The sequence below is a fragment of the Taudactylus pleione genome, unplaced genomic scaffold (genome assembly GCF_031769625.1).
Source record: "Taudactylus pleione unplaced genomic scaffold, aTauple2 ptg000066l, whole genome shotgun sequence".
Taxonomy (NCBI): domain Eukaryota; kingdom Metazoa; phylum Chordata; class Amphibia; order Anura; family Myobatrachidae; genus Taudactylus; species Taudactylus pleione.
Window position 1 is genome coordinate 27,598,711 of NW_028284468.1, and position 20,787 is coordinate 27,619,497.

At 41.2% G+C, this 20,787-nt stretch overlaps 1 protein-coding gene across 2 annotated transcripts in view; it reads left to right on the top strand.

The window, feature by feature from the left end:
* Positions 1-20,787, top strand: part of ABAT (4-aminobutyrate aminotransferase) — a 160,263-nt gene that overhangs the window by 110,955 nt on the left and 28,521 nt on the right. For both annotated transcript variants that reach the window (XM_088466747.1, XM_088466748.1), the window contains exons 3-8: positions 3,783-3,880; positions 4,753-4,782; positions 6,721-6,838; positions 15,261-15,310; positions 19,458-19,538; positions 19,729-19,821. In XM_088466747.1, coding sequence (XP_088322873.1) covers positions 3,783-3,880; positions 4,753-4,782; positions 6,721-6,838; positions 15,261-15,310; positions 19,458-19,538; positions 19,729-19,821 — 470 coding nt within the window. The remainder of the gene's footprint in view (positions 1-3,782; positions 3,881-4,752; positions 4,783-6,720; positions 6,839-15,260; positions 15,311-19,457; positions 19,539-19,728; positions 19,822-20,787) is intronic.

Below are 20,787 nucleotides of genomic sequence, written 5' to 3' on the forward strand. Positions count from 1 at the left end.
TCGATTTTGCATTTATGGATTTACTAAATGCAAAATCGAATGTCAAATCAAACATAAAACTGAATCCCAATTAAATCCCACTTTAAATTGAACATCGGAAAAATATTGGAAATTTTACATAGACCAACACACAAATCCCTTATTTACCAATATTCAAATTGAAATCGAACTTCAGATCGAACTTAAAATCCCCAATGAATAGACCTGCTTCATGCTTTCGATTTTAGCATGAGCAGGTATGCATGACACAGATGCATGCATAGAGCAATGAGATCCATGCATGCATCTGTGTGTAAAATGGTTGTAAAGTGTTAAAAAGCTGTCAGAGCCAGTCCTGGTTGTGAAATTACAGGGCACCCCAGGCCTAGGCTGTCCCTGGCCGGTGGGTGCCTGGTTGATTTGTGTTTGAAATTGTAGTGTAAAAAATAGACAACATAACATTGTCTTTTACAGTTAGAACTAGAAGTCCCAGCAAGCCTCCCTTGCATGCTGGTACGTGGAGAACCACAAGTACCAGCATGCGGGGCATTAAGGTCCCGCTGGTACCTCCTAGTTCACCTGTAAAAGAAATGATATAAAGACAATACTCACACACCATTGACAGTATAAGTTTATTACACACGCACGCACGCACGCACGCACGCACGTAGCATCCACAACTCCTGTAAAAAAAATAAAAAAATCTATACTCTCCTACCTCTTGGTCCGGTCATGGCCGCCATCAGGGGGGACTGCCGGGACTAGAGTCCCGGGCCCTGACAGAAAGGGGGCCCGACCGGCAGTGGAGTGGATACTGGATAAGCGATGGGGGAGTTTTGAAAGTGGCGCTGGCCACGAGCCAATCGTAGCTCGCAAACTGGAAGCCAATCAGGAGAGGCCACAGCGGCGGTTCCTGATTGGCTGCCGGTCCGCGATCTCCGATTAAACTCGCGGCCGGCACCAAATTCAAAATGCCGCTGCCTCTGGGCCCCGCTCCCTGGGTGACACTGTGAGCGGCAGCCAGTCCGTCAACCGCCAGCCAGCGGGGAGAGGCTGGGCCAAGAAGAAAGCAGCTTGGTACCTAAATATCTTCACTTATTAGGCAATACATCCCTTAAAACAGAGGGCCTGATTCAGAGCCGCTCGTAAGCGGCTGCTCGTTCGCTCCGAGCGATGTCCGCACAGCTGCATATGCGTATGGGTCATAATGCGCATGCGCCAACCACAGTCAGTGCGGTCGGAAATCAAGCGCTCGCAAAATAGCGAGTGCCTGCTAATTTGAGTGACAGGATGAGGCGTTTGTGGGTGGTAACAGGGGAAGGTGCTTGAAAACGGCGAGTGGAGATCCGAACGCAGGCGTGCCAAACGGTCAAAACAGGCGTTTTAAGGGTGTGCATAATTAACAAAGCAGCGTCATCGACCACGTCACTTGGAAAATCCTACCACAAGCACTGCGAGCAGTTCAGACGCCTTTCGATGTACTCGATTAATCAAATAAATAGCGGAGATGACGTAGGATGCGAGCGGCCAGGGGGCGTCTTTACAAAATAGCGAGCGCATGTTTCGTTCGCTTGCTCAGACATAGAGGCGTCAACAGACCACAAAGAGCGAGCGATCGAAAGGGCGCCAAGCGCGGATAGCCGCGCGGGGGGGGGGAGGGTTAGGTTTAGGGTTCCCGGCGGGGACTTAGAGTTAGGCACCCCCCCTGGAGGTTAGGTTTAAGCTAGGGGAAGGGGGGGTTAGCGTTAAGCACCTCTGGGGGGGACTTAGGGTTAGGCACCCCCCCCCCCCGGGGGACTTAGGTTTAGGTGGCAGGGAAGGGGGGATTAGGGAGCTGGGGGGGAAGGTTTAGGGATAGGCACCCCTATGGGAGGATTAGGGGGTAGAACTAGGTTAGACAATACTTACCTTGGATGATTGGGATTTCCTTCTCTGCCGAGATGCCACTGTCAGGATTCCAACCGCTGGGCATAGGTCTGGCGGTACATCATACTGATTCCACTCAGACATGTCCTTCTCGTAACACAGTTGTCTTGCAGGTCACTCTGTCCTGTCTCACACTGCTAAAGAACTATTAGCCCATTAAAGTTTTTTTCCTTTAAAGTCTTTTAATACAGCTACTGGGCTTGATCTCACTTTTTAATATGATTTCTAAAGGGCACTTACAAGAGTTGCCTTTTGATGCATTAGTTTATAGGCCTTTTAGAAAATGTAGATCTACGATGTACCCTTCAGAATTGTATTCTCCATAAAATTCCTACCTAGCTCAATAAGATCCCTTTCGGATTGCCTCCTCAATTAACTGAAAACTTATCCTATGTTAAAATCTGAATCTTCGGTTAAGCTTTATTTCTTCCCACATCCGTTAGTGGAAATTAGTTGATTTATATTGCTAGACAAAATAAATGCTGGCCGAGGAGCTGAGTCCAGCCCCCATGACCCCCACAAGTGACCCCTCCCCACCAATGGACTTTTGGGCTTCACTGCAGTAGATCAGCATTTTGCAGACCTACCATATGCCTCTTGAAGTGGCTACTGATGTCAGGCAGGCATGTCTGCATACAGTAGTAGAGCTGATAAGCTGAGAATGCTGGGATAAGCTGTAAGGAGAGTGCAAATCAAGCCGAGGTCACAGCCAGAAATGACTGGTGATGTACAGAATCAGGAGACAAAATCAAGATCAAGAGTAAGCCAAAAATACTGATAAAAACACAGAAAACCACCACTGGGAACTCAAGAGGCATAAAGACGTAACTCTTGCACTGAGCTAGATTTACATAGTAGCCCTGATTAAAAATTTCTGCCCCTGACATCAGCAGTAACATGGCTGCAAGCTTACAATTGAATCCGGAAATGCTGCATGCCTGCTGTTAAAAAGAGCAGGCACAGTGGTGGAGCAAGTACAACATTGAGCAGCGGGTTCAGAAGGGGGAGCTCGATCACTGGTGCAGGTGTGTGGTCCGCATACAAGTTGGTTGATGGACTGAACACATTACAGCATCCTACTATACTTTCCAAAATTCGAAACAATATGATTTTTAAACTACTATAAATGTTCTTCTCAACACACATATACTGTACACGCAAAAACCTACCCATGACCTTCTCCTCCTGCTGACTTAAAAGAAAAATTAAACTAAAAATAAAGTATAAAAAAATAAAATGGAGGTTGATCATCTGCCCACTCCTGATTTTGCCAATGTGTTTGAAATGATAAATATTTGAGGTTATTTTAATGGATGGCTAGGGGGTCCTTTTTTGTCTTCAAGCACAACAAAACCTTAAAACTGTGTTTTGGGTTTCATATGTATCTGTATATAATACAAAGTTCATACATGAAACTTGTTTTAGATTACCTTTTATATGTTTTATATTAACTTGTTCATACAGCCAACTGGATTTCTATTATCTTTTATATGTTTTATATTAACTTGTACAACCAACTGGTTTTATATTATCTTGTATATGTTTTATATTAACTTGTTCATACAGCCAACTGGTTTTCTATTATGTTTTCTATTAACTTGTTCATACAGCCAACTGGTTTTCTATTATCTTTTATATGTTTTATATTAACTTATTCATACAGCACATCCAACTGGTTTTCTATTATCTTTAAAATATTTGGCTGGAATTTGGGATTTGTAAAAGCCAAATAAAATTCTACATATTGTTCAGAGTGGCTAAATAAAAAAGAGCTATCTGCATTTTTATAAATTAAAGCAGTGTACTTTTCATATTACTTTTACAGGACTTTGCTTATTATATTGAATGGGAATTAATTGATTATTTGTAATGCTCAGTTTGCAGATACATCAGCCAAGCTGCAGCCAAAAAGAATGTTGATTTTGAGTATGATAGTCCATTAATGAAGACAGAAGTCCCCGGACCAAGGTCAAGAGTAAGTGAATAACTGTAACGAGTTTGTGACTTTGCACATGTAGACACTGCTGCCCTGTGCCTGCCCCTCCCCTTAACATGTGATGTCATGTTGTCACACCTAGGGGGCCGCCAGCTCTGGTAAGTAGAGCTGAGGATGCTCCGGGCATCTCCGCAGGGTGCCGGGCGGAGCATCCCTTGGACACTCAGAGTGGTTCTGCAGTAGCGATAGTGGTTGTAGGTGACCGGTGCCGCCACACAGAGCGCAGAGGCACTGAGGGTGGCACTGCTGCTGCACCGCGGCACTCTGCAGCCAGAATCAGTGCAGCAGTGGACGCTACAGTCAGGCACCCTGTCCTTTTTGCTGCTCGGAGAGTCTTGAAGACTCTCCGTGCACTGCTACTGGAGTCCCGGGTGCCAGCGGGGCTCCACCTCTATGCGCAACATCATGACGTCACGCTCAGAGGGTTGGGGCCGGAACGCTAGCTACAACCTTGTCAGCTCCTATATCTGTAAATTACTCTACAGCTTCTAGACCTAAACTCTCGTAGTTTTAAGCTTTCAGCTCCAATTCCAGATCCATCCTGATTAATAAATTCAATAGGAAAAGCTTCTCTAGTGCTTGCCACACAAAGGGAAGAATGTATAGCTTTTATAGACTGGGCAATATAAGGTCACATGGAGTTCTAGTCTACAAAGTTAACTGTAACCAATTTAAATGAGCATTAAATAACTGAGTCATGAGTAATGTAAACATTTTCTATTTAACATGAGGCTTGTCCCTTTTCTTACAGTATGTTCTCTGTATATGATTGTGTATCCTAATTCAAACAGGTGTGTGTAATATATATAAATTGATATATATTTTAATTATTTTTTTTTAAATCTTTTTAGGAGTTGATTAAACAGCTGGGTAGCATCCAGGTAAGAAGCCAAGTACATGACTGTAAGCACAAACCTGAGTTATTTAGTGTTATAACAGTACTAGTTATTTAGTATTTTTTACCATTTTATTTCAAGCATTTTAGGTTGGTTACTTAGCACTAAGACTAAGTGGTGGATTTACAAAGGAGCAGGTTGGCTACGCCACCAATCATCAGCGGCGTTGATAAATAGATTTAAAACGTACATGGTAATAAATGCTTGCTTAGCATTTATTTCCATTGGGTTTTAAATCCATATGTCAAAGCTGTTGATGGCTGGTGACATTGAAAACACACTGGTTACTGAATCTACCCCTTGGAGTCATTTTTACTAAAGTGAGAGTTTTTAGAAGTGGAGATGTTGCCCATAGCAACCAATCAGATTCTAGCTATTATCGTCTAGAATGTTCTAAATAAATGCTAAGTAGAATCTGATTGGTTGCTATGGGCAACTTCTCCACTTCTAAAAACTCTCACTTTAATAAATATACCCCTAAGAGTCTTATGGTAAAGCACATTCTAGATGCATTTTTACCAATGTAATAAAAACAGTCAGGTGTTTGAATATGACGCATCAAATTCAGGCAGATCTGAGGTCTCCTCTCTCTCTCTGATTAATACAATACAGTTTAAATGAATGGTCATAAAGTATAATTAGTTTCACTGATTTATATTCAGCAGCAAAATCGCTGAATAATTGGCACATACAAACTCTTACCCTTTTTTTCATTCCTTACTTTATCATTTAAAGCTAATCACTTTCATACATGTACTTGTGTAAAAAAAATAGTTAAGTTTTATTGGGACACTTCAATAGTTTAAATAATTAGAATGATAGTAAAATATAGTACATGTAATAACAATGTTAAAATAGAAGCACTTGTGTTATGAAAAATATTCTTCACCATATAGTTGCTAAAATATCATGATTGTTCCTTTTTTACTGGATGTTCCATTGCCTCTGAGGAAGCTGTCTATTGACAAGGAAACACATTAGATTTATGTTATATTTGGACTCTTGTTCAAACTGCACTCCAATGGGATACATTATCCTGGGACCTTTGAACTGTCTACTACCAGTCCTCTATTAGTCCGCCTTCTTCTTTGTGGGATTGCTCCTCTCAGCTCTATCTGCACTAAGCTGCAGCTAGTTTTACCTATTGCTGTGAAATCCTTCATACAACATTGGATTCTATGGACATTGTTCATCTTGCACTAAGCTGCAGTTAACCACACTCATCGCTGTGGAATAAATCCCAGATTGGACTCTATGGACACCGGTAATTATACCTATTGCCACACTGTGGCCATTTGCCTATTCTATACAAAAGCAGTAAAAAAGGAACAATCATGAGATTTTAGCAACTATATGGTGAAGAACATTCTCCATAACACAAGTGTTCCCATTAGAACATATTGTTATTCCATTTTAATGTACTATATTTTACTATGATGCTAATTATTTAGAGTATTGAAGAATAAATACTAGAATAAATATTTTTTACTTTGAAACAATCACATGGCTCTATTAGTGTTTTCTAATGTGTAATATATATCTGCCTCATATGGTGTTAAGCTAATATATAGATCTATAATATATGATTTAATATATTTACATCCTAAAGTGCTGCTTTTTTCTAGTTGGTATATTTGTATTTAGCCAGATGACTACCTGGTTTGTTAGCGGCAGCCATTAAAAGTGATAATCTCTAATTACATTTAAATAATGAATTATATTACTGGTAATATTATATAAATAGTGTACATTCATACCATACCTTTTGATTTCTAATCACAATCTGGGGTGCCGCTGACAGCGCCTTTCTTTTACTTTTTCAACAATTATGGTAAAGACACAGGTTTACTTGTTACTCAATGTGCAATGTGTGTAGAGTGGGTACAATGTGATAACTTATTACATTTGTTATGTAACCCCCAGAATGCGGATGCTGTGAACTTTTTTTGCAATTATGAAGAAAGCCGCGGAAATTACCTAGTTGATGCGGATGGCAACCGAATGCTGGATCTTTACTCCCAAATATCATCCATTCCCATTGGTAGGTGATATTCAGAGTTTTTTTAGGTGTGTTTTACCATGTTATACCCGCCTTTTTAGAAAATATATAATTTTAGCCATATTGCTTTTTATGTGGCCAGAGCTAAAACCAACCTCTAGCAAATGGGGCTATTAGTACATTCCCAAATGTTGGCAGTCATTAGGTGTAGAGGAGCTGAATTGTATTAGCAAGTCCTGTGTCCTACTGTAGATTTTTATGCTGGTATAATTTATTATTATTACTGTTGCTACCCAATAAATGCAGATGTGGGAGATTTTATCATGGATAAGGGTACAATCTTTATCCTACAAAAGTTTATGCACATCCGCAGTATCCCAGCTCCCTCAGCTAGACAGTCTCATCCTTTTCCTCATTCTCCTCTCACACTCTCAGGCAGTGGATGGTGTCTCCATATCCCACAGAAGCACCATTACTGTCAATGGCACCAACCCACAGCTGCCAATCGTCATCTTGTCTCAGAGGGTTTTGTTGGTTCTGTCTCCTGACCTTTACATTCCTCGCTTACTGTACAGTGGTGAGTGATCTGATGCCTTAGTGCTGAACCCTGGCTGGCGCTACAGTCCCACACTGATTAACCTACACTGTAAAGCTGGGTACACACTAAGTCAACGGGTCACACTTACCAATCGTCTGCCCGATGTGCTGGGCTTGACAGCTCCAATTGGTGGGCACTTAAATCGCCAGCCAAGTTGAGCTGTCAATCACCACAGGGTCCCTGCAGTATGTATACAAGTGATTGGCGGGTCGCCGATACACACCAGCAAATGACCAATATATCTTTCAGATATTTTGGCCATCTGCTGTGCTGCACAGCAGATCGGATATGTCTGTGAACGACGTAGTTCACAGTCTGATCTGCTGTACACACCCGGCGATGCACTATAGATATATCACTTTTCAAGCAGGTGTCGGTGTCCTAACCCTGTCGGGATGCCGACCGCCAGCATCCTGTACCCAACCCAGATAACAGGACACCTACTGGAAATTAGGTAGGTTGAAGCTTTAAGACATAATAGACACTGGTATACATGGACAACCCCAGGCTCTCCATGTTTTGTAACACTACAATTTCCAGCATGTCCTGTTAGCTGACAGAGCATTCTGGGGCTTGTAGTTTCAAAACACATGAAGAGCCACATGATTTCCAGGCTGGCCTGTTATATCCATACTGCATTTGGCAACATCTAGGCTTACCCCTCCTGTCAGGGGCAACCGGGTGGTGGGTATACAGACCTGGATACAGGAATTGTATCATCATGGCATTGTAAAACTGTGGGGCAGGACCCCGTGATGCGATTCAGTGTGAATTGCATCATCAAGCCACCTCGGGTGCCCTTGGGTGGCAGCTAACTGCATTGAGGAGACTCTGATGTTCTGAGAAAGTAGGTAAGCATGTACAATACATGTCAAGGTTGCAAATTATGTATGAAATAATTGTATTGTTTATATTTAACTAAACACATCTATTATGCTCCCTTTCACATCTATTCAGCAGGCTCCTATTATGGTAGAGAGGTTGCTTCTCTAATAGAAAGTACACAGAGTGACCGTGCATTTCAGCAAAGCAAGTCTGCCAAGCTCTGTGTGGAGTGATTGATTTTTACTCAAGGACATTGATGTCACAGCAACTCATATGACTGCACTCTGTCGGGTGTCAAAATGGTCATAATGTCGACATTGACCATGTGCAAATTCATCATGTAGACACTGATCAGATGTTGGCATGTTAGATTGTCGACATTTTGTCCTCGTGGCCCAGCAGTGATTTACCTGCTCCCGACGGCTGCAGCACATTTCGTCCTCATGGCCCAGCAGTGACTTACCTGCTCCCGACGGCTGCAGCGCATTCCGCAGACGTGGCCCAGTGGTGACTTACCTGCTCCAGACGGCTGCAGTGCATTTCGTCCTCATGGCCCAGCGGTGACATACCTGCTCCTGACTGCTGCAGTGGCGTCTTCTGGGTCCTGGCGGTCATGTGACTGTCAGTTCCGGCAGAGTCATGTGATGGAGTGGCGTTCTGGTGATTATACCAGTCCTAACCCTCCGTAGCCCTAATGTAATTTCACACGTCGACATTCTGAGAATGTATACTTGTTGCTTGTCAACATTTTTAACAATGTCAACATCATAACTGTCAACATTGTGGTGTCTACATTGTTATTGTCGACCTAATGGCTACATCCCTTCTCAGCTTTTTGATCTTTATCAGATTCCATTAAGACATTGTCCTAAAGATCTGGGTGGAGATTCAGCTGTCTCTAATACTGGGTACACACTGGCCGACATATCGGCCATTCAGTTGAATGGCATATATATTGTGTGTGCGTTGGCCAGTGTGTACCAGCGATATGTCTGTGAATGACGTTGTTCACCGACATATAGCGTCGGTTGTGCTGCACAGCCGATGCTCAATATATCTGCAGGTATATTGGTGCATCATGTTGTGTGTACGGGTGGTCAGCCGACCGCCGTACACTTGCTGCACAGGCCAGTGGCGATTGACAGCTCAACTGGGTGGGCACATGTACTGTAAATGCCGCCTAGTTGTGTCGTTTGTCATGACAAATCGGGCAGCCTGTATGCAGAACTTATGTTCTGCACAGCCTGCAGATATATCGGTTAGATGTGTACCCACCTTAATAGAGTGGGTAGTTAATGCTTTTTATTACAGCTGCCTTCAAATTGTAACAATGAGTAATCTTATTTACCTTAATGGTTTTGTGGTCCTTTAGCAAGGTTACATAGCATATTGGATATTCTATCTCTTGTACATTTATATGAACATTTTACATTTGTGAATGTCTTTGCCTGTTGGATCAACATATATTTTTAGTTTAGTGGTCCTGTTGTGGCTCACCTGTAAGCTGTAATTACATCCAGTATGTGACAAAGAATCTGACATATGAGTAATTGCTCCTCTTTACTCTTTACTCTGTGACCTCAATCTTAGTATTGTGAGTGCTCTGCGCAGTTTAAGGCCATGTGACTTGTGGATTTGTACAGTTTTTTTCCTTTTTTCATGCAACATAAACATGTAATGACACAAGTCCCCCGTACTGTATGTCACTTTTTACAGATTACAGTACTGCACAATACAAACATTACAGTAGCGGCTAATTTTATGGACTCCCAGAAAACAGTGTTTAAACGGACCCAACACGCCTGCGTTTCTGTATCCACCTCCCCCCGTTACCGTCCCCAAACACTGACTACTTGTCAATCACTTTGCGAGTAAATCCTCTTTCTGACCGAAATTGTAATTCAATTGCTGCACATGGGGAGTGCAGCTAATAGGCATGCACAATGGTGGACAATCGCTCATTCTGCGTAAAACATTGATTTTGCGTCCAGATCGGAATCTGGCCCTATATTCCAATCTTATTTCTCATTATTTACATGAAGGATTGTTCCCCTTTAAAGTTACAGGGCCTGATTCAGAGGTGAACGCAGTGCCAATGTTGGCGCAGTTGTCAGATGCTTTTTGTACTGCGCATGCGTCCAAGTCTCATTGCGCCTGCATCCCGATGGTTATCGCAGATGCAGAATGAATTTGGAAGCAGATAGAGACAATTTTAGCGGGCGTTCCTGGGGTGGCTAGTTAGACGCGAACGTATCGCGGCCAGCGGCTACGTCTTTTTCGCAATTAGCTGATCTACGGACATTCTGAGCAACCATGGTGCGACCGATGTACGTCTGATGGTGCAACTTTTAACGCAAAGCAGTGTATTAGCGATGCAGCTGGTGGGTGTGTCTGCACGAATCCCATCACCTGCGGTATTGGCATACAAACGCAGACGCGCTGCATAAAAAGACAGTCACGGCCGAATTAGCGTCCATCTGTGAATTAGGCCCACCGTGTCTAGATGATATTGGTTCCCATATTGCCCATAAAGTCTATCACACATGAAGTCTCTGTAAGATGAGTCTCCGGCACAACAACTCTGACTTCTGAATGTGGTGCTGGTAATAGTACCTTCTGGTACATGTTTTTGGGAACGGACCCCAAAATTTTCTTTTTTGGAATTTCACTTGAGGGAAACCTATAATAGAATGAATATACATATATGTGCTAAACCTGTGAATACTGACAAAGGTCATTACTGTGAGGTCTTATGCCAGGGCACCCTAGCTTTGCAGCATGGAAAGCACTTGTTAATGACACGGCTAATTATAAATGATACTTATACACAAGCACAAATCCCATGCGATTTGGAACTGTTGCTGTGAGTCTGTGCTTACTGTTTTTCAATTCCTTCCTTGACCCATCTTTCGCTGTTCTACTCAGACTTTCATGATGATGTCTCAATCAATGGCTGTGGCTTTACTGGCTCCTACTCTTCTTGATGAGTGGGGCTGCCTGTGTGCTGCAGTCTGGATGTTCAGCATTTTGTTTGTGTCGCAACGCCTGCCAGGTCCGGGATCAGGGAATGCGCACATACACTAGCAGACCGGCTCATGCGCAGAAGCATCGGCTTGTAGGGACTGCATAGTCTGCGGCCTCTAGAAGCGGGATGACAGATGGAAAGACTGGCCCGGGTTCCCACTGAATGCTCTCTCTGCTAATCAGTACAGGTCGGCAGTCCTAGGGAAGAGTAAACACCTCCCCCTGGGATTGCCTGTCCTGTGTGTGATTAGCAGACAGTGCTCCCATGGTAAGTCACTGCCAGTGCACGGACTGCAAAACGCTACACTGTACATTTTTTGTTCTATATGATTTCCTTACTAGTTCTGCTGTATTGTATTATGTACATCTGCCTTGCTCCATGTTGTCACTTGGTATTCACTTTTCTAGTTTGCTTTGGTTTATGTGTTTGAAAACTAAATAAAAATCACTTGATGAAAAAAATCTATATATCACCAGGGGTGAGATGTACTAAGCATCGCATACGCAATGCGGTTCATCCCCCCTGTCTTCGGGTGCATAATGCGGTTCATTACGCGATCTGTACCAAGAATATCACAAAGGACCGCTCTACCAATAAGAGCTGTCCTTTGCGAAGGCTCTGCACAGAGGGACTTCCGGGTTTAACACCCAGAAGTCCCTCTGGCATCATGCGTATGCGCAGAAGGCCGAGGGGGTGATGGGAAGGATCCAATCAGATCCCTCCCAACAGGGAGCGTCCCAATAAGAAGCCCTTAGGTTTCTATTGGGTAACTCATTTTCGCCTTTAGTATTGTACATCCCGGCCCAGGGAACCTAAGTGATGCCAAGTGATTCTAAGCTGCCCAGCGATACTGGACGAGTGTGGAAAAACATAAATTACCATTTTGTCAGGCCAGTCTTTGGGGATATGAGTGTGATCTCTAGCCCAGGCTTGAGCATTCATTTTGACCAATGATAAAAACAAAAGAAAGCATAATACTATCTGGGTAAGAGACCGCTCCTAATTGGCTGGCTGCCTTTTTAGTAGACGGGCTTACCTTTCTTCAACTCGTTGGGTCTTCAGTGTGATTGGTCTATTCCATCTTTTTTTTTCCTTATAAAGATTACTCTGGATCAAAGTACTGCAGGGAAGTACGTTGAGTAAACCATTTCATTATAGAAAATTATTTTTCTTATGTCCACCAGTTACTGTAAACTTCCAACAGTTATTATAATTTTGTTACAAACACCCGCTATTGTAACTTTATTACAAGTTATTTGTTATTACCCTGCTAAGCACAGCCCAGGGGTACCAGGAAGGGCCCAATTCAGAATTGGGGTGGCTCTCCTAGGTAGATGGGACCACACTTTTTAGTTCGGACCCCCCTTACCCCAAGAGGACCATTCCCAATGTTGAATAGCACAGACCTTTTATAGGTGGGAGAATGGGCTATCTGTCTTGATTGTTTTTTTACCAGTATGACTGGCAAGATAGTTGTGGTTGCTGCTATCTCGCCTGTAATAACCACTTTTATTGTTCTGTGATTGTCTCCAACATTTGTGGTGTCCGTTTGTAAGCTTAACATTTATAACATTTCTCAATTTGTATTCAGAACATGAAATCGGGACGCAATTAGGATGACTTGTATTTACAATTGACGGTTTTATGTTGATTTTCTGGTAATTTTATATTTTGAGTCATCCAACAATTTCCAACTTCCCCAAAAATATTTACTTAACCAGCTGGTTGGCCAGTTCGCACATGCTTGGGGCCCATACATCAGCAATCCGAAAAAAGGATTCACTGATTCTCTATTTCTCCCTTGCGTTAACGATTCTCCAATCAACCAATATGCGCCCATATATTGCTGATATGTACAAGCAATTTTCACCAGAGTACGCCAATCGCCAAAGGTTCATCATTTTACTAGTAACTGTCTGCAAAATGGCTGATTGTTACCATACACTATCGGGCCCAATTCATTGGCGAAATCCAACATGTTGGACAACTTTATTCACAGATTCCGATAATTTTTTGTTCAGAATCTGCGAATGGCCCCTTTACTTGATTAGCGGTATTGTTGTTATAATTTTTTTATCACTAGAGAAATAATATTCTTATCTTTAGGCTTTAAAAATGCTGCATTTGGGGGTTATTACCTATTCTTAAAATGCATTCTGAGTGTCTCTGTCAGTGAAGTGAATCATATACAGATAGGTTTACGAGAAGAAAACTATTTATTTCTTGTGTATAGTAATTACAAATGTGTTTCCATATGTTCATGATGATCTCTGGCAAATGGCTGAAATCTGATCCAGTGCACTAGTTCTCTGTTGTGTTGCTACACTACTGTCCTTATCTGCTCCTTAGCAGAATGATTTATGAGCATTATTGCTTACCACACATTTACATGATCTCCAATTACCTGACCTTTTTCTTTCCTATTGTCCTATTTGTGTACGGTATCTTCTGTGCGACTCCTGTTTTGTTTTTCCCTGTTTCCTCATCAGTAAAGGTTGGGAAAGAAACAAGTGCATCACATGGAACTTTCTCATACTGGGGGAAATGTATCAAGCATTGGAGAGAGAGAAAGTGTAGAAGGTGCACAAAGCAACCAATCAGCTTCTGTCATTTATCTAGCACAGGTTTTGAAATGACAGAACCTGATTGGTTGCTTTGGGTAACTTATCCACTTGATTTCTCTCTGAGGCTTGATACATCTCTCCAATTTGGTTTATCCAGAGGCACAAAACTCCCCGGTTTGCCTGTATTTTTTATGTCTCAGGTGGAAACAAATGCTTCTCTGGACCCAAAATTGCCAATCTGATATGTAGGGGTCAATCCAATTAGGTCATGGTTGCCTACTTTTGAAAAAGCTTTTCAGGTAGATTGTGAAAGCAGCACATATGAGCGCGGAGGTAAAGTGAATGTGTACTGCTACATCTGATAGGCATGTCATAAAATTGAAATGTAATCGAGCCTGAAGGCAGTTAGTAAGATCTATGTGTTGATGAAACACACTGAGGGCTCTATTAAGGTACCAACCAATCAGCTCCTAACTGCCATTTTTCAAACACAGCCTGTGACATAGCAGTTAGGAGCTGATTGGCTGGTACCTTATCACCGTTCACTTTATCTCCTAACACAGCTTAGTAAATAAACTCCTGAAATTTTTCATAAAATGCATGTAGCCATAGGGATCATTGTGCCTTATAACCAATGCAGGGAAATTATACTAATTATCCCATTTGAAAGTACATATCTCTGTTTTTTTTTAAATATAACAGCTTCATAATAGGGGTAAGGTACAATCAGGGAGATTACTAGACACTCCAGGGAGTCAGGGAGATTGTTACTATTTCATGGAGTCTTCCTGACAATCAGGAATAGTTAGGAAGTATGAATTAGTCGGCTAATTCAGCTTTGCACACAAGTGCAATGATGAATGCAGATTCACGATTATCGGGAATCTGTGAATGTGTGATCACACACAGCCTCTTCTACGCCTCTGCCTGATTGACATATTCCCTGCGACCATTATTGCGAGAGTGGCTGTGAACGCGGCTACATTACCGACTATGACTGAGTCAGGTCCTAAGTTAGTTACTTTTACTTATATGTAAGTAGCTTAGCGATTACTTCGGCTTAGGTAAATAACATGACATTCACCTACATAAAATGTCATGGCCCAGATTACCAGTTTATCACGTTTTATTCTGTAGTTTGTCACAATCCTACTCTGTTACTATCCATACATGCCTTACTGGCATCAGCTCTTACATTCTAGGCCAACCACAAGGTGCCGAAGAAAGAGATTTAGGGAGACTGGGCCCAATACTGATCCCTGTGGTGCACTGAAGATCAGATGTCGGCCCCTCATGTCTCTGCCCCCTTCCCTCATGTTATTCTTAGCCCCCTTTCCTGATCCTCTTATTTCCTGGCGCATACATGCATGGCACGCGCAGTGGGAACTCACTATGACTTGTTTGGCTGTAATTTCTGTCCTCCTTGTAAAATATTATATTGTTTTATTTCAGGTTATAACCATCCGGCCCTTATAAAAGTTTTACAACAGCCACAAAATTTGGTAAGTGCAAGAGAATTTCCTCCAAATACATCTACAAATAATTTATATCTACATATTTATTCATACCATTACATTACATTTTGTGAAGGATGTGCGCTGAAGTGTCGGAGATGCAAATTAATATTCTATATAAAACTTATGTATATGTATTTATATTCAAATGTATTACAGATAGGGTACAGATAGGGTACAACTAGGTATTAAAAAAATCTCTAACTTGGCTAATGGGTGAAAACAGTATTTGATGACTTTGCAGTGATTTATATTACAGTCATTTATATATGCACTTCAATAATTAAACTTCTGAAAATATTGTTATTGATTTCTCTATTCAATAGGTATGTTTTACTGCAAGTTTAATGCCCGTAAGTTTCAGTATGTAATAATGTTTTAGTCCTGAGATCTGCTCTGTGATCACTGTACTATAAATACTAGTTATAGGCCATTTATGTAGGTCAGACAGGGAAGAGATAGGAGTATGAACTTACACTTGGTTATAGACTTGTGTGAGGAAGAACATTACATAGAGCTACCTTGACAAAGTAGCCCACAGGCGAAACGTTCGTCAGCGTTTCCTACAAGCGCTGGTCACTGCACTATCATATGCAGATCTATTGATAAACAATTTACATGTGAATTTAACAATAACTGGTTTATACTCCTGAGAGTGTGGGAAGAAGGCACAAATAGCAGCAATGTAAACGACAGCCGCGGGATTATGAGTGCCGTATAACTGCTGTCTATTAAAATGCAGATCAATGCGACATTATAATATACTACAGATATAGGATACTACCATTATAAGTCTGCTCCTGGTGGTATAGTAGAAGGAATGCACCATTAGCGGTGATTAAAGTTAAAGCCACGGGGTTAGAAGTGCTTTACAATCCACTCCCTTCTGAATGCTAAACACATAAATAATAAATCATATTAAAAATGAAGACACTGAACACATGCTTGCAACAATTGTATATTTATACAACATAAATGAAGATACTATAATTATGTTTGCAACATTTGTATCTAAAACCCAAAGGTCTGGCATATAAGATACTGTTATCATAACTCTGTCATAAATGTAACAAAATTAGCCAAGCAGTGATACCTGAGATACTGAAACCATGTTAGTACTGTTAATGAATGAGAAATATCACAACAAACAAAGTATCTACTGTGTCAGTGTTACAAAGTTAACCACCTGATATAAAAACTAGGACTAGTTATCATTGTAGATTCAAGATTGAGTTAAACACTCAATCACTTTAAATTCTACAGGAGGATAACTAGTCTGTATCCTTTGAAATAGATATCGGATGACCAGCAGTGATTGGAATTTTTAATAGCACTTTTCTGAATATTTACTAACACATTCTTACTATCGATATTACTTTTGGATTTTAATCAATATTTCGCCCATATACCGAGCACAACATTTTAACAAGAGTAATTAATAAAGATTTATTGCATTTTAACATAGCCTGCTCTTGGCTGGCCCTCGTCTATCACTGCACACTGTGCACATTAAGATGTCCGGGAACAGAGGAGGGATTAGTATAATAATGGGTCTGGAGAAGGGCGGAGAGTGAGCTGGAAACTGGTGGACGTGGGCAGCCTAGGTTTACTTGGCAGATGCCAGGTCTGTAACTACGAGAAATTTAGATAAATATTTATTAATTTGCATTAAACTTTATACATACACAGTCTCATAAGTCAGTTGTACCCAAACTTTCTTGAATCACGGCACCCTAGAGTATCATATTTTTTTTCATGGCACCCCCAAGCCATAAGCTTCTTCTTAAAAAATTCAGCAAAAATTATTACATTATTTGTGCTTACCTATCATCCTTGGGTTCAGTTGTGTGGTGTCGGTTCTTCTGTATGCCATATTTTATGATGGGCAAAACCAGTGCTGTTGGCTGCCAATCACATGGACCATAAATAATTTGATTTGATCCTGGACCACCAACCCATGGCACCCCTGCAATTTCCCCACGGCACCCAGTTTGGGAACCACCGTCATTCACTATGATGATTAGAAATGCAACTTCACATTTCAAATAAAATTCTGAGGCACTTGACTATGTACATACTGTAATCTGCCGCTGTTTCTACAGTTGTCAACATACATCTATCCTCCGTGCGCTACAATCGCGTTACACATAACGCGTGAGAGCTTTGTGAATCGGTAGCGGTGAACGTTTTACCTTCAATTGCGTCTTATTTGTACATCTATGCGGATAGACCCCCAGTTGAGCAGAGAATATAGGCATGCTGCATATAATTTTATTCCCCAGGAGCTGCTTGTGCGTCCTATTCTCATCGCTGTCCATATGAGATGCATTTGAAGGTAAAAAGTTGCGCGAAAAGACGATTAGCGCTACAGGGTCATGGCATGGCGCGACTAGAAGGGCTGTTTAACGTGCAAGGAGGCTAGATGTATGAGGGCACAGCTGTATGCTGGGTTTAATAAATCACACAATGGCGCTTATTTAATCAACCAGTTCAGTGTGCAAAAATGTGCTGCTAACTATAGCACAGATGTCAATCAGATTGCATTTATCGAGTGCCGTTCAGAAACTGAAAGAAAATATCTGACTTGTTGCTATTGGTTACAGCATGTGTATGTATAGAGCACTGTGTTGGGAAAGTGTAATTGTTTAGGGGAAGGGGTGTGAGGATGATCCACAAAAAATTATTTTCCAGCTGCCCCAATTTAGGTTGTACAGTCCTGTTTGAGAACTTTGGACTTCATTCAGAGGCGGTCGCTAGGGCACGAGCGATCGCAACGAGCGATTTTTGATTTTTTTTTGTCATGTGCGCATGCGTGTAGTCGGCATTGCGCGTGCGCAAGCCAGTTCTTGCGAGCTATATGGAGTCTGTCGTCAGTCACTACTTGGTCGTAGCTCTGATTGACAGATAGTTCCGTTTGTGGGTGGTAACAGGGGAAGGTGCATGTGATCGGGGGCGTGGAGCAGCGAACGCAGGCGTGTCTGTCTTAAAAAGAGAGATTTAAAGGCGTACATAAATTACTGAGCGGGTCATCACACACGTCATACCGCAGCCTTTAAGATGCTACTTCTCGTAGTACTTGAGTGAGCCCAGGGTCTACCTCAAGCACTGCGACTGCCGGCGATGGTTTCTGCCGATGTCTGGAGTCAATTAACAAAGTAACAGGTGTTTGTCATTGCAATGTATATTATCAAAGTGGTTGCGTTAATTGGCTTTTTTTTCTTTTTAAAAGGACATTATATTTGATTGGTCTCGGTATGTGATATTTATATTACATTTGTTTGCAAAACCATTTAAAATACATTTAATAATCATAATTCCCTTTTTTTGGTTCAAATGCTAAATACATGTTTTTGTAGATTTTTTTTTTTTTTATAGATTTTTTTAGGTTTGTGGTACTGCACATCCCAGCATTTGTTTTTTTTAAATTAATAAAGCCCATAGCCAGATTTCTTAATCCAAACCTCAAAAAACACATGCAAAATTTACATTAGAAGAATAGACAAAAAAAACCAAAGTGATTGCACGCTGCTTGCATCCGCATCGAAATAGGCAAAAGAACCATCGAAAGTGCAGATGTGAAAACTGGACTCTGCCAAAAAACCACGATGGTCACATAGCTTGGCGCCAGCGACTGACAAATTTCTGCGACTGTAGTCCTCGCTCACCCCTTTACGAGACTCGGCAGGTGTGTTTTCATTGTGATGGGAGTTTCCTCGCCTACGATGTGTGCTGCGAGTTTGCGCTTGATTTGCATTTTCTCGCTCTGTTATGATACGATCGATCGCTCCCTAGTGACCGCCTCTGAATGAGGGCCTTTGTCCTGTAGTCCCATCCCGGTCAGCTGTGCTGCAGCACTGCATGAGTCGTGCCACGGGGTTTAAGGAGCAGCCTGACCCTTCAAAAGGAGTTGGTCATAACCCCTATCAGGATTTCCAGCGCACCAAAGTTGGGATGTATGTTTTAGGAAATGTGGTGCATTTCTTGCAGAACAGTGTTACAATATCAATGGCATAGCCAGAAGGCTATCTTTGAATGTAGAACAAAATAGGTTGTATACAGGTGATGGAAATCTGATGGGAATGACATATTGACGCTGTCATCTCTATTTACGACACTTCATTTCTTCTCATTTCAGAGCACGTTTATCAACAGACCAGCTCTTGGCATCCTGCCTCCGGAGAATTTCACAGAGAAACTGGAGGAGTCCTTGTTATCTGTAAATACATTAGCTGATCTGTCATCCATAAAACACTCTACAGAATTTCTGTTGTCTGGGTGAAAATGCACATTACTAACAAATTGCCCAATCTAACCTAGCCTAATATATCAAATATTGACAATAAATGAAAAATCTGCTTGACCTTGAGTTGGTTACTCACTAATGTGTTATTTTTTCTTCTTCATAGATTGGGCCAAAAGGTTTGAAGCAAATAATTACAATGTCCTGTGGATCCTGCTCTAATGAAAATGCATTTAAATTAATATTTATGTGGTACAGAGTAAGTGAAAGCTAATTATTTACTTTAGTTTCTCTAACGTAACCTCCCCACAGGGGAATGTACCTGTAGAAGCTCAAGACTGAGCTAAGAACATATTTTCATACTCTGCCAAGAGACGTAATGATACCGGGCCTGATTCAGAATTTTACGTGGTTACATTCGCAACAACAATTGACCATGCGCTTATTTACTATATGATTATTATGAGATGGCAGAAAAAAATCAGAACTCGATCTTAAAAATATACACATTTAATTGTATTATATATTCAACATTATTTCTCCAAATAACTTTTTCCACTTACAAGTAATTACTGTTTGTTACAATTTTTAACTACGTACCTATATCTATTGTCTACTAGGTAGAATAAGAATATAATTAAAATCAGCAATCACTTGTTCCTTTGTACTGTAGGTAATATTGAAGCAATTATATATGCACATATCCTGCCAGCCCATTATACAAAAGAAATACTAATTCACAGAAAAAAAGTCACTGGTTATGTTAATTATCTGGACTGATTTTTCAGCATAAATTCCAATAGATTCCAGTTCTTTAAGTCCAGTGCAAGTAAATGGAGTCCCTCTCCCAAGGTAGACAATGCCACCGCTCAACACTGGGCTGTCACATATGATCGTGGCACTTTTTACGCGTTTCGCCCCTCCAACCTCCGTGGGGGCTTTTAAAAAAAAGTAATTAAATTGTATGTTGCAATTTTTAAGTGGAAAGTTATTGGAGAAATAATTTGGATATAACAATTAAATGTGTATATTTTTAAGATCGAGTTCTGACTGAATTTTTTTCTGCCATCTCCTAATAATCATATAGTAAATAAGCGCAGTCAATTGTTGTTTTATATTGTTTTAGTATTGATGCAGCTTTCACAATTGAGTCCTATTAATATAAGGTCCATAGAAATAAATAGTACCTAATAGCGCTGAAGCTAGTTCTAGTTATTTCAATGTG